Source organism: Mauremys mutica, chromosome 10, assembly GCF_020497125.1.
Source record: "Mauremys mutica isolate MM-2020 ecotype Southern chromosome 10, ASM2049712v1, whole genome shotgun sequence".
In the NCBI taxonomy this organism is placed as follows: domain Eukaryota; kingdom Metazoa; phylum Chordata; order Testudines; family Geoemydidae; genus Mauremys; species Mauremys mutica.
The window spans coordinates 58,941,543-58,956,609 of NC_059081.1; the positions used below are offsets into that span (position 1 = coordinate 58,941,543).

Sequence of the window (15,067 nt, forward strand, 5' to 3'; positions counted from 1 at the left end):
ATTAATATTGTTTGGCTCTTTTTTTCCCCCTACACCTCCAAGACTATTGTATTCTCTGCCTTGTAGCTTTATCCTGTTTTTTTCCTGTTTAACTCAGCTGCAAAACACGAGATCATGAAGGTTGTAAACCAATTGGTTCCTTGTTAGAGATAATGTCACTGATAAGAGAAATAGAGATTCTCTACCTAGTTCCTGAGGTCTCCAGTGTTTAAATATGGATTTCTCTCCCACAACATAAGCCTGAAAAGTTTATTTTTACTTTCCGAAGTTAATACTGAAGTGCCATTGATGAAGAGGAGCTACTTGACAGTTGCCTTTGACTGGTTGAATTGTGCAGCATTGTTTACCCAGGAGGTACACTGAGATCCATTTGCTTTCATCCTTGACATTGTTTCCACCTGGGTTATGGCAGAATTCTGATACAAAAGCAAAAACGTATGGGGGGAACAATTTGGAATATAAACTGAGCATGGTAGGATCTTGAACACAAATTGTTGTAAAAGGAGAGAAGAGGAGGTGAAGGAATGGCATCCAGAGAGAGGCTGTATGAACTTTGGATGCTTTATTGTAACAAGGTAACTATTTTCTTATTTTTCTTTTTTTTAGACACTTTTTCTTTGCACACCTTAATAACAGGAGGTATTAGTTTGTTTTGTTGTCCCCTGGATGGTTATTTAATAGCTCTGTGTGGATTCCAGCTCACCAAAAATTAAGACTTTACATTTTCTTTTCTTTTTCTGTTTAATATATACTACACAAAACCTAACCCAAACAAACCCTACATTAAAAGAACATTGTTAAGGTTGCAAAGTCTAGCACTCAAAAGTTAAGGAATGCCAGAACTAAAGTTACCTGTGCAACCTTAATTTGGCACAATTTTGTATATTTAATATGATTAGTCTCTTTCCTATGATCACCTAGTATTTCTTCCACAGGACCCGTTTCATTCTGTGCACAGGATGGATGGTTCCTACTTAATTAGCAGCTATGCAATATTTTGTTTTCTTCTCATTGTTCAACATGTGGCCCCAAGCCTCATTTACTTCATACTATTAAAACCTTGATCTGAAGATCGAAAAGCCAGTGGTGCTCATCACTATAGTATCTAAGTGCTTCACAAACATTAATGAATTTATTTTCAAAGCATCCTTATGAAGTGAAGGGATAGTAGCGTTATCCCCATTATACTTAACATTATGTAGTGCTTCATATGTTCAGAGCACAGTTCCTGTTGACTTCAGTGGCAGCTGGGAGTGCACAGCATTTCTGCAAATCAGAAGTTTCCACACAGGCATATAGAGTAATTTTAAATGGGAAGCATCTGAAAACATGAACCATTTTAGAGACCTTGTCTATGAAGTGGGGAGGAATGGAGAGGGTGCACATGGCTGCACCACAGCCGGCAGGATTGGTGGGTAATCAAGCTAAATTTCAGTGGCGAAGCTCCTACAAAGTTGGTCGTGCCAGAGCACAGGACAAGGCTCATGGCAAAGATTTTAATGAGATGTGACCTGACTACATTTAAGGGCTTTAAAAACTGAGAGGGTCACCTTAAAAATCCATTTGCCATGTTATAGACAACTAGGATAAAGAATGTAGGGTGGCAAAATATAGTCACAGCCATGCAGCCCCAGTACTCCGGCATTTTGTAACCAGTAGAGAAGCCTTTCCCCTTTAAGTAATATAGTTCTGCCCAAGGAGGCTTCACTGTGTTTGTTCCTCACATTTTCCCTTAATCTTTGGCCTGGTAGGTCAGTCACTGACTTGAAGGGAACATTGTTGTCTGTCAGCAAGGTGTTCGGGGTATGTCTACACCACGATCTTGAGGTATGACTTTAGCTCGGGTAGACATATCTGCACTAGCACGGGTAAAAATAGCAGCGTAAATGGCTACAGGCATCAGAGGCTTCAATATGGACAATACAAGCATGAAGGACAGATATTGGATACATACTTTTCCAAGAGACTGAGTGCTATCTTTGTGTTATTTCAACCTATAAGGACCCTGCATATTGAGAATCTTAAGACCATCCTAAAATTCTGATCTGCAGGTAACAGTGACAGGTGAGACAATCAGACTGCCAACCTCTTGGGCTTTTCATTGAAAAACAAACAAAAAGAAAAAGTTGTGCATAACCAGTCGTTTAAAAAACCCCATGCTTGTGAGCACTGGATTTCTGCTTTATTTTCAGAGAGTCTATCTGGATTACAATAACAGTGCTGGTATACAGTGTTCTCTCTGTCTTGGTTAGCGATGTCTGTGCTGTAACATGTTTTTTCTATTCTTGTTATAGTGTGTGTAAAGGGAATTGTAGATCTAAAATTTTATTGGTGTTTAAGCCTTGGGCCTGGACAGAAAGGTGTGGACTGATGACTGTTTTAATAAATGGTGAGTTAGTCTAAAAAAAAAAAAAAAAAGCTAAAACACCATTATTTAAAACAGTTATTTTTCTCTGTAGTGGAGGAATCCCCAGCAAGGGAGACCTGGCAAATTTCTGGCCTTTTTGCACAGTCTGCATGGAAAAATTCTTATGGGGTTGTCTCCCAATTAAATGCTTTTCAGACCTCAGAGTAGTCTCTATGATAGCCAAATTAATTGAATTTATCTTATCTGCTTATGGAAAAATAGAAAACTTGAGTATTCAGAGCTGTCAGTCAGGCAGTTTTCACAAGGACTAAATAATTCATTTAAACAACCCTCTGTGCCCAGTGCTATACCTAAATCTTTGTAGAGTGAGTCCAGGTTAGATGCTGCGTTTGTAAACAAGCAGTCTTCATCCACTGGCATTGTTCTTGACTCTTATCCATACTATTCTGGGAAATTAAAATGAACTTGACCTTGAGCTGAGGAAGTAACCCAACATGCTTTCTGCTTCTTTCATGGATATTTTCAGTGAAGGTTCCTTAGGGAAGATAATGTAGTTGTTGCCTAGCTTATTTGGGGGCAAATATAATATGACTTATGTCTGTTTCTGTAAATTGATTCAGAGCAAAACTTTTCATGGCACTTCTACCTGCTCACTTTCAGAAGTCACCATCTGCCACTGGACATTTTAAAACAATCTACTGTCTCAGCAATCTGTACCAAAAGACAATGGACTGTACTGTAACTGACCTCCATATGAAATGTCCCAGTGCAGAGGTGAGAGTTAGTGTACCTAACTCTCAGATAATTAACTCTGACTGTTAAACTTCTAAACCCTTCTCCATATAAAATGACGATAATTTTTTGTGTAAAGTCTTATACATATGTCTGTATAAACTATAGTGTGTTTATAAACAGAATAAATTGATTTGTGATCAGAGCAGCCTTTTGCATTGTAAGACCAGGTTGAACCACATAATTGAAACTGATTCATTCAGACAAATGATGTTATAGTTCCATTTCTAAAACAAACTTGGCTCTTGCAAAATTATATTGTTTAGTTGTGGTGACAGGTATGCAATTTAACCAGAATATAACCTTTTTTGGCATTCAACTTTAAATCTTGTGAAACGCACTCCCTCCCACGTCTTCCTCCTTGCCCCCCCCCGATGTCATCCTCAGTTGAACTTGCACAGGTCTTCCTTGTTGTATAATTGCTGATTTGACAATGTGATTTATGTCACAAAATACTACATAAAAGAGCAATAATTCTATGTCAAATAAACAAGCATTCTAAACACAGTCTGAATGTGAATAAAGTGACAAAAAGAAAATATTGGATTGCTTGAAATAGTTGTATATAAGACTAGACTTTCTTGCCTCTACCTGTATTCTTGGAGGATTTCGATTTATTTAAAGCAACAGAAGTATAAATGAACTATTTAAAAAAAATCAGCTTTCTCACAATTAATTTAATTTGAGGCAATATATCAAAGACCATCATGATTATCTAGTTTGACCTCCTGCACATCGCAGGCCAGAGAACCTCACCCACTCACTCCTCTAATATGCCTATAACCTCTGGCTGAATTACTGAAGTCATTAAATCTTGATTTAAAGACTTCAAGCGACAGAGAATCCACCACTTACTCTAGTTCAAACAGCAAGTGATCTGTGACCTGTGCTGCAGAGAGAGAAAAGCCACCAAGGTCTCTGCCAATCTTACCTGGGAAAACTTCCTTCCCAACCTCAAATATGGTGTTGAGGTAACCCTGAGCATGTGGCCAAGACCCACCAGCTGGACACGTGGGAAAGAATTCTCTCTGGTAATTGAGTCCTCCCCAACTAGTGTTCATCTCCAACTGTTGGAGATATTTGCTAACAACAGTCACCGAGGGGCCATATGCCATTGTAAGCAATCTCATCATAATATCCTTTCCATAAACTTAACAAGCTCAGTCTTAACCTTTTAGATTTTTTGCCCTCACTGCTCCTCTTGGGAGGCTGTTCCAGAAGTTCACTTTGTTGATAATTAGACACCTTCATCTAATTTCAAGCCTAAAGTTGTTTGGCCAGTTTATATAAGGTTATTCTTGTGCCAATAGTGGCCCTTAAACACCAGGAGGGAGAGGAATTGTTTAAGTTATCCCTCTCATGTATTTATAGACAAAAATCATATCTCCCCATAGCCTTCATTTGGTTGAGACTGAAGAAGCTTGGCTTCTCTTGTAAGGTAGGTTCTCTGTTCCTCTGATCATGCTAGTAATCTTTCTTTGCACTTGTTCCAATTTGAATGTATCTTTCTTAAACATCAGTGACCAGAATTGCAGACAGTATTCCAGATGAGGTCTCAATAGTGCCTTGTACAATGATAACATTTTTCAATCTCTACTGGATAGGCTCTCTGTCAGCCAGAGAGAGAGACATGGGAACACTCTTTCTTTTAAAGTTATCTGTGTCCATGAGTGGGCGAAACATACATTGTTCTTCTGCTAGCTACAGTGTTACTAATGAAACATTAAAACAAAAATTAGTACTCCACAGACATTTAGAGAAGTCGTTCTTGAATTCTAGAAACATATGACAAAGTGTCACTATTCACTTCTAAAGAGATTTGTTTCTAATCATTCATGTAGTGTTGTTTGAATAAATATAAAATGATTGTATTGTAATGAACAGGCTAATATGTGTTTTGTGCCCCTGCCCTCTACTGTATAGAATCTGAACCATTTAATTATGTCATAGTAGTCCCAATATTAGAACTAAGTTAATGGGAATTTTTTTTGGTTAGGTGGCAAGGGCCTTTGCTTTTGAAAAGAAGGATCTGAAGTCTGTCCCCATTGTTAATATCAAATTCCAAGTGTCCTTACTGTGCAGTATAATGACAACACTGTGAAGTTCCTAAATGGCCACAGATTTGGTATGGCCTTATTAATTGATAAGTATTGTTCTTTACAAGTTAATAAGGAACATTCAACTCCAAGTACAAAAAAGTTAAACCATTCAAAATTATTTAGAATCAAATATTAAAGAAACTAAAAGAATAATCATTGAATCTTAAAAGGCATCACATACCATGAAACTGTGGTGAAATGTGCAAAAGCTCAAGAATATCAGAGCAAACAAACACCTACTAATGGCAAAAATGAAAAGCTTCCTAAAAGATCCAACCAATAAAACTTTTTAGTCAACCTTTAAAAAAACAAATCAACAACAAAAAAAAAAAAAACAGGAGCAAACATCCAAAAGTGTGGGGAAGGAAATCTAAACCTGATTTCCACCCTCGTACAAACAATATTCAATTTTAGCTTCTCAGTAGGGGTTGAGACCTCACATTGCAGTAGAACTAAGAACATATATTAATGTATTATTCCCACCCTCTGTCTAAAAGAGCGATTTTTCAAAAACTCCTGTGTGATTTATGATCCTAAATCCTATTGATCTTACGCACTTTTGAAAACTTTACACAAAGAACAGTTGAAGAGAGATGAACAAAGTCACTATAGTGTAGACTCCTGACATAAGTATGAGCAGGTGATAAATAAACATCACATAGTTAGCACTATTCTTCTTGTACAGCAGTAAGAGCTAATAAAATGAAGGCAGGTAATAAGCCATTAATTGGCTACAAAAAGGTAAATAATGTAATTTCATGTAGCTAACCACCCTTAAAGCCAGACTATTCAGGATTTAAATTATAAGGTTGAAAAAAAAGAACCAAAATGTTTTTGAGGACATGTTTAAGTTTGGACAGAAACAAACAATGGATTAGGTTGATTTAATTATCAGTGCGATGAGACTCCAATGGAGTTTTATTTTTATGTTCACAAGAAAATGCTTAAGAGCGTATGGAAGTATCCCATAAAACAATTTAAAACTAGCAATGGGATGTGAAAGGCAGAAGTTACTGGGGAAAAACATTGAAAAGGGGGTGGGCAGATAGACACACACCTTGGCAATAAGGTCAGAAATATCGATAGAATCCAAAGAGAAGATTAAGGATTCATAGTTTGACTCTCTTTAGAATTATCACAAGATAGGACACATGATATTTGTCATCCCCATAGGAAAAAGCTATACATTTGAGCGAAAGTTGGTGGGAAGAATATAGGATGACACTAGGAATAAAAAGAAATAATAAAAAATTATTTTGTCCAGAAGCATCAATCAAAGATTAAAGAGAGATCCTGGCTTCTGTGAAAGAGTAAGTGAAAGTTTATGTGGACAAGCTTTTTCCAGTGACCACAACTCCAAAAATAGTTATGTTTTATAGTACAACTCTTAACACATCTGGTTACTGTAGGTGCAGACTCGTAGGCGGTGTTGGTAGCAACACCTATAATTAAGCTTTCCTAGTGCTTTCAATTACATCTCTACCCTGATATAACACGACCCGATATAACATGAATTCGGATATAATGCAGTAAAGCAGCACTCCGGGGGGTGGGGCTGTGAACTCCGGCGGATCAAAGCAAGTTTGATATAACGTGGTTTCACCTATAATGCAGGAAGATTTTTTGGCTCCCGAGGACAGCGTTATATCGGGGTAAAGGTGTATAAGTCCCAGTTTCAGGTGATTATACCTTTGCCAAACTTTAACTGTTTGGGCTGAAACTTTCCAGTTAGGTGCCTGCCTCAGGCTGAACTTTGTTGGAAATTTTCAGCTAAAATGATTCAGTAACTTTGAAGAACAAAGTTGGGAAAAAGTATATTTTTGCCCATGTTAAAAATTCTTACAGCCTTTTTCACTGAGAAGTTCTAGGTCCTCAGGAACAAGGGCTTGAAATTTGACAGGAGGCTTAACCTAGCGTCAGAGAGATGCCTCTCTGGAATTTCACCCAAATGCAACCAAGTTACAGGTCTCTGAAGAATTGCAGATCACTTACTAGCACATACACAATTGATTGCATACTATTTTTTTCCCACAGGACCCCTGCTTCCGTCAATGTACAGGATGGACAGTGCTCCGGGAGTGAATGGGGTTGTGTAATGATTGGAGCCAGTGTCTGTAGGACTTCTGCCTCATTTGTTACATGTGATCATGTAGTTAGAGACTATCATAAGTCACAGAAGAGGGCCAAATTCTGGCATTTCCTAACTTTTGAATCTTAGTCTTTGCAGCCTTAATGTAAACTAGTATAATATATGTGAAATAATTTGCAATGTAACATAAGCCAAGAACTGGTGATATCAAGCAGTGAGGAAAAAAAACCAATTAAATCCATGTTTATACAAACAATAATCAACACTCAGTAACATCCGAATCTGATGGGTAGTAAAGTAGGTGTCACTTTGAAATAAAATATGTTAAAAGAAATAATGTTCCATTATATAATGCCTTTTATCAGAGGCATTCAAATTTCTTTTCAAGCATTCGTGAATTTAGTCTCCACACCCTTGTAGGATAAATGTTATCTTCATTTTGCAATTGTGGAAGCTGAGGCACAGAAAGGTTGAGTGATGGGATCCCACAGGAATCCTGTGGTAAAACAAAAATTAGAGCTGAGGTCTTCTGGTTCTAATTGCTTCAGCATCCTTTCTTCCAAATAAGCTCATGAGGTGACCAGGGAAATTTGAGAAGATGTCTTAAAAACAAGAAGAAAAGTTCTTTTAGTAATAAGGTGCAGATGGTTCCCAGATAAGTGTGTTCTTTAATGACTTCTTGCCTCAAAATAAGACCCACTGTTAGTTTTAAAATAAATAGGACTCTAATGAACAGTCCAGGTGGTAGTAGCAGATATATCCCTACGACACTCCTCAAATTCTAACAGAAACTATTTCAGTGTGTGGTAAATTGCTATCCTTATGGAAAGAGATGAGAACTATTGTGGTGTTTAAGCAAAGTTAGAGCTGGAGAAAATATGAGGTTCTAAGGTTCAAAATTCAAGCCCAGCACCAACTGTAGACCTCACTTTACCTCTACCAGCAGTTAGAGAGAATGTGGAAAAATAATACATTAGTATTAGTATCCCAGAAATGAAAGTCTTCAGGTAACAAGTCTCAGGCAATACAAACAGAGTGATATTCCTATAAATTACACTATTGTGTCCATTGTAATGATAGCCGTGTTGGTTCCTAGATATTAGAATGCTCAAAAGCATGTCTCTTTTGGCAACAGAAGTTGGCCCAATAAAAGATATTACCTCACCTACCTTGTCTCTCTAATATTGTGGACAATCGGATGAAATTTCTAGGGTTTTTGAATCTCCTTGGAGTATATCTGAGGCCTTGTTAGCTGATAGTAGACATGCACGAAGCAACTTTTTTAAGCAAGTTACTCAAGCAGATATAACTGCTTATCTGTAGAGACTGATTAGTATAACATACAGTGGCATTATCAGGCATGTTGTTCTGACATGTGGATGTTTTTAACTGAGGGAAAATTTCCAAAAGTGCTTTAGTCTGGTTTCATTGAAACCACTGAAAATTTTACTTTCTATTTGAAATGTGTAAAACTATTGGTATATTATAATTGTCTTTTTATCATCAATTACTTAAGCCATTATCTAGACATTAATTTAGAAAATCAGCTCGGTCCCGTCATATGGCTCATAGGTACGCATTTTTCTGCTGATGGGAAGAACACTGGGAAAGTCAGGTAAGGCATGACAATTGCCAGTCTTCTACAGAAATATAGTGAGGGTAGGTTTGTGATTAATCAAATCATGAAGTAAACTCTCAAAATAAAAATAAGAAGTTTATCACTTGGCTATAAAAATATACTTCAGGATGAAACTTGGCTCGTATTTGTTTATTATGTTTGCGCAAAACTAAGTGGCTACTTTAAAAAAATAAAATCTAAAGGCACTTAGGGCTGAGTCCTGCTCCCATTTAAACCAGTGCCAAAACTTCCATTGATTTCAGTGGGAGCAGGGTTTTACCATACACCTTATTTTGAGCTAGTGATCAGAATTTCCATTAACCCAAGGTCATTGCCCTGTGACTTTGGATTGCCACTCAAGAAATATTTTTTCTAGATCTCTTGGAAATTGCTTGGGATGCTCCCTGTTCCCTAATTGTTACATGTGTCTTTCGTCTTTTACTAGTTCTGCTCTGTTGGGTCAGTTCTATTGACAGCAAAGTGAAAATTATGAGAATCAATATATCACAGGATTGTAAATCCTGTGTTTTTTGCCCCTTCCTGTTTCATAATTTATTGAGCAGTTGACTCTGGCTAAGCAGAATGCTATATCTCAGCTGTACAGAGCACTTCTGTGGTAGGGCGGGCTGGAACAGAGAGTTGATGTGGATCGTTGGTATTTTACAAGAATAATACCACCAAGCTCTTATATAGTGCTTTTCATCAGTGGATCTCAAAGTGCTTTACAAAGGAGACAAGCATCATTATCCCTATTTTACAGGTGGGGAACCTAAGGTACAGGGAGGTGAAATTACTTGTCCAGTGTCATCCAGCAGGCAAGTGGCTGAGCTGAAAATAGAACCTAGGTCATCTGGATCTCAGTCCATTGTTCTTTCCACTAGGCCACCATAATGTGACTGTGGTGGCATTCTTCAGATCTGTGTTTTTTTATTATCTGGTTTGGGTCTCTTAGGTGATTTCACAGCCATGCACCAACTCCAAAGGTGCACAGTTGGGTTCTCATCACCAATAAATAAATAGATTTTAAAAAGAGGAGAATTCTTATTTTTACTCGAACAAGATTCTGATTGGTTTTTAAACTGGTCTTAGAGTAAGTATTGGCTTGATAACGAAGATAGTGAGTGTTTTGGTACTGCTGCATTTCTACCTGTTACTTTCTCCAGACTTCTCCATTAAACACTGATGCCTTTGGAACCTCAGAAATCAGAAAAGTAATTGAGTGTGAGTGTCAGCTCTTTAGTGATTATCCAATTGCCTGTCAAAGGTGATACTGAAAGATCATTTTTCCTGATTAGCATGTGGAGAAGAGAAGAAATAATACTGAGTTCATTTCTAATATTTTAAGTGGCACTGTTTGTAGTGGTATTTCTTTTTACTTGCTTTATCGAGACTATAAGTTGTCTTATGGTTTGTTGCAATTCCATGTTAATAAAAATATTAATTCTAAAAGTTGACCAAAATGCTTGTATGAGTTTTAAAAATGCAAGTCAATAAATATTAAACCATGTAAGTCAAAACAGGACTAGTTCAAGATCTGAGCTTAGACTGTCAGCTGATATTAGTAGTCATTTTTAGCTGCTGTTCATTTTAAACTTGGACAGATATTACTTGTAATACTATAGCATGTGGGAGCCGTAGTCATATTTTATACTTCAGCTAAGACGAAGAATGGAAAGTTTTGAAAAGGTTTTAAAATAAGTTTGTGCCCTCTAACAAATGTCAAAATGAAGACCACAGAAGGGTCTTACAGTGAGACAGTTCTTTTGTCTTTATAAAAAAAATTTCCTAACCCCCCTCCCCACACACAAAAAAACAGACCCCATGATAAAAGAAAATACCCAAAACTGTTTTAAAGACTATCATAAAATTCTGCTTTAAATAGACAAGTTCAATTAGAATGAAAGCTGTTAGTCTTAGGAGGTGAATTAAGGGCAGATTTTCATATTTAATGCTCTATTTCTATTAATTTTTGTAAGTGTAGTTCAGTCTTAGTATTGTCTGAATTGTTTTAAGAATACTCAGGAAAAAATAGTTGTCGCTCTACTTTTGTTGTAAGGGCACCAATAATGAGATACCAGGAAGAGCTTGTTGGGTTAGTAAGGCGAAGTCGACTTTGGAAGATTGAATGACTGAAAAAAGATGCACATACTATTTAACTTCACCCAGGCTCAATGTTTTGTGACAGCAAGCTAAATTTAATGACCTCAAACAACTGTCTTGTCAGACAAGTCTGACATGCATTCTGAATTGCCATGCTGGGGATTTTTGCCTTTTGAGCATGGAATGTCAACACTGAAAATAGCTGCAGGCAGATCCAACTTTTGTTTATAGCACTCAGTACCGGTACTTCCTGTATATAACTATAAAAATTGTACCGAACTTTGCTCTTCTAATTCCATCTTGAAGTTTGATTGAAGCACAGTGAAACCTCTTCTTTGCTTTTCTTGCAAGTTTCATGAGGCGATCACTGAAATCTAAGTATAGTTAAACCTAAAAGCAATTGATTTATGAATAAATGAAAAACTGGAAGAGTATTCAAGGGACATTGTCAATTTGAAACCAGGGTAAATTTTTCAGAGGTGACTAGGTGACTTGAGCCTAAGTCCCTCAAGCCCCACTGACTTTCAGTGAGATTTAGGAGCCTTGAAAATGAGACTTAGGGTTCTGTGTCACTTAGGTCCTTTAAAATTTTTTACACCTAGTCAATAAAAAAAAATCAAAAGTAACTGGATGCTACTTTTCTCACCATTTTAAAAAAATGCCTATTCCTAATGCAAAATTTTCATTTTCCTTTTGGTCTTCAACTGAGTTCAAAGCTTACACTGGATTGCAGTTGGTTTTTCATATTGTTGCTTCTGAAAGTTGCCATGTTCTTCAAGAGAGCATAACCTGATAATTCTAGGTACTTTGTGCTTTGTTTGGATTTGTGTTTATAAGATTTCCATCATTGAAAGCTTACTTTTCCATTGCATTACTTACCGAGTTTAAAGACTGCCTTGCTAGAGCTAGAATTTCCCTGTAAATTTAATATAATAGTCAGAATGTATTTACTGTTTGTACAGAAGTATTTGCTCACAAAGGGTAACTTTCTATAAGGTAGTCTAACACGCTGGCTAACCTGCTTTATTTTGAAGCTGTTTTCTGAAGGAATGGAATGATTGCTGTGGTAAAATATACAATTGACTTCTAAAACGACCTGTAAGAATCACTATACTGTATGATCTGGCAACATTTCTTTTTAAACTATAACTAGCTGTGAATATTATTACTCCCTTAGGAGACTGTTATAAAATGGAGGCTTAATGTATGCTATTTTGATGTGGGGGGAGGTAAAATATTTGAAAGGAAAGAACAGGAAAACATTTTCATTTCCCTATGATCTGAGAGATCTTTTGCTTTAGTTGACTTGCATTTTTTTCAAGATGACTGAATAATGTTGCCATAGTAGCTGTAAAGGCTAATGGCCAAATTCTAATCTTCTTTATCCCTATGCAAACCCATTGAGCTCAAAAGCCTAGCATTAGACCCTAAGTATTTGTGGTTTGCTTCTTGATCATTATGTAAAGAGCTTAGCACATTTTTGAACCCACTTTTGCTTCCACAACAAGTGAAACATATTTTATAATTGTCTTGCTAAAAACTTAGGTAAATGGATAATTATTTAACTTCTACTTTCTAATTTAACCTCTTGGAATTCTGAGCCTTAAAATAATTCTGTAGATGTCTTGAAACTCCTAACAGATATGGAGATATATATTAAATAACTGTTGGTGGAATTTTTGAAACATATCCTGCAAACTATTTGAGGTAGTTTTCTTGGTGGTAAATCAGTTGTTTTAGGCCATGGACTTGTGGATTTGAATCCCAAAGATATAAAGAGCTGTGCGATTATTTTCTTATAAAAATAAATAAAATATTAATCACAGAAAACTTAGCGAAATCTCTTATTTTTGTAGAAGGTTGACCTAATTTGTGTTCTCATCAATTGAACAGTAGTAAGAATAGTAATAAAAAATAAGATAATGAAGTCTGACCAAGTTACAGCTTCTCCATTCCCCCCCTCCACAGTGCAAATCAAATTCCCTTCTTCCTATTTCGTTTGAGTTAAAGTGTCCCTACATTTGGTGAGAAAACTAGTACAAGGACATTGGTTTATACACAGTGGTTGTATTGTTTCTCCTTGTGATGCTATAGTATACTACCGTCTAGTTTTTGTCAGGAGAGTGTGGTGCATCTCCCCATAGCATCATTAAATTAATTTATAATGGTTGCCTGAATTACAGATCTAGGCCAACTCCAGATTTCTGCTTGCAAGATGTCAGCAAAGTTTAATTATGGCATGAAAGATAAGTCTTATTCCATGGCTTCTACCACTGTTACTGTTAGCAGGGCCTTTGAGTAACTTTCAGATGTGAGACACTATATTGTGGGAGGGCTGAACCAGTGCAGTGTAATACTCAGGCTTTGGCTACACTTACACTTCAAAGCGCTGCCACGGCAGCGCTTTGAAGCGCTAAGTGTAGTCAAAGCGCCAGCACTGGGAGAAAGCTCTCCCAGCGCTGTCTGTACTCCACCTCCCTGTGGGGAATAACGGACAGCACTGGGAGCGCGGCTCCCAGCGCTGGGGCTTTGACCACACTGGCGCTTTGCAGCGCCGCAATTTGCAGCGCTGGAGAGGGTGTGTTTTCACACCCTGCTGCAGCGCTGCAAATTTGTAAGTGTAGCCAAGGCCTTATTTTCTTGTCTGTAGCGGAAGGGGGATCCATATGACTGTATTGAATTAATTGGACTTGAGCCAAAGATCTTGTCCCAAGTGGCTCAAGCATTTGGTACAGTCAACCCCAATAAAACCCCCCAGGATGCAGGCCATTGCCCATTTCATATTGAACCTGAGGTATCCCAACCCTCAGCTCCCCACAGTCTTTACCACAACCTGGTAACATGTGAAAACTACAAACTGCCCTGTCTTCACTAGGATTTTACCTCGTGTTGATTACCATGTGTTAGTTACACAAGATAAAACATTCCTTTTTTTCCCAAGTGAAGACACATCCTAAGGGACCTTGCCTCAACCCCTTTGTAGGGGTGGGACAGAGTAGTAAGGAGTGTCACCACAGGGGGACCCTCTCATGTCAATTTCTTAGTGCTGGGAAGGAACAAATTTTCTTGTTTTCTGTTGTTCCTCAGAACTTATAACTGCTTCTCTATTCGCACACTAGATGAATACTGTTACCTGCATGCCAGTATGTAACAGTGCTTAGTACTCAAATGCACTTGCCAAGATTCTGGCACATGAACTCCTGCCCACTGATCTGCTGCTGTTTGGGTTACAAATTACATCATGGAAAGAGAGTAAGTGGTGGAAAAATAAAATTACCCTCCTTTTCCCCCTCAAAACTCCAAACCCTTGTGAGGAGGAGGAGTGGAGAAAAAAATGAATGAAGGAGGAATCAGACAGGAAAATATTCTAAAACCACTTTTATTAAATTTTAAATTGGGGATCAAAATTTACCGTAATATGTCTTTCTTTGCAAGAAGAAACTACTGATATGCAGTGGATGTACACCAAAAGCACAGAAAGGAGTTGATATCCATTAATAAAGTATCTGTTTATATTATGGAAATATAATATCAAAGGAAAATGAAGACACCGGTATTTTAAAAACACCAAACTCCAACTTTGCAAACCAAGGGATGTCTTCTAAACAAATTGGATGGCCCTCAAGAATCATAGAATCATGGAAATTTAGGTTTGGAAGGGACTTCAAGAGGTCATCTAGTCCATCTCCCCCTAAGTAGAGGTAGGGCCAACTATACCTATGAAGGTGAGTATTCAGCCCCATCTCCAGGAGCTCATAGGTTTTGTGACTGCTTGACCACTATCAACACTCCCCAGTGTGAGTTCAATCTCTTAGGACTGCTCATAATTAAAATGTGTATGACTGTTTGCTCACAACGAGTGCCCGCGGTGGATATTGCTGAAGCTGCGCTGATCATGGTTTAGCTACAAGTGTGAAAAAGGAAGAAGCATGACTAGATGCAAAATTTAAAATCTAGCTTTAACTTCTGTTTCTATTATGGAAGATAGTTTATTTGCGTAC

The 15,067-nt window shown here is 37.5% G+C and overlaps 1 protein-coding gene across 1 annotated transcript in view; it reads left to right on the forward strand.

Moving 5' to 3' along the window:
* The window catches only part of NBEAL1 (neurobeachin like 1), a 150,919-nt gene continuing 135,852 nt past the window's right edge, over positions 1-15,067 (forward strand). The window contains exon 1 of the mRNA XM_045033167.1: positions 1-575. Coding sequence (XP_044889102.1) covers positions 525-575 — 51 coding nt within the window. The 5' untranslated portion in view covers positions 1-524. The remainder of the gene's footprint in view (positions 576-15,067) is intronic.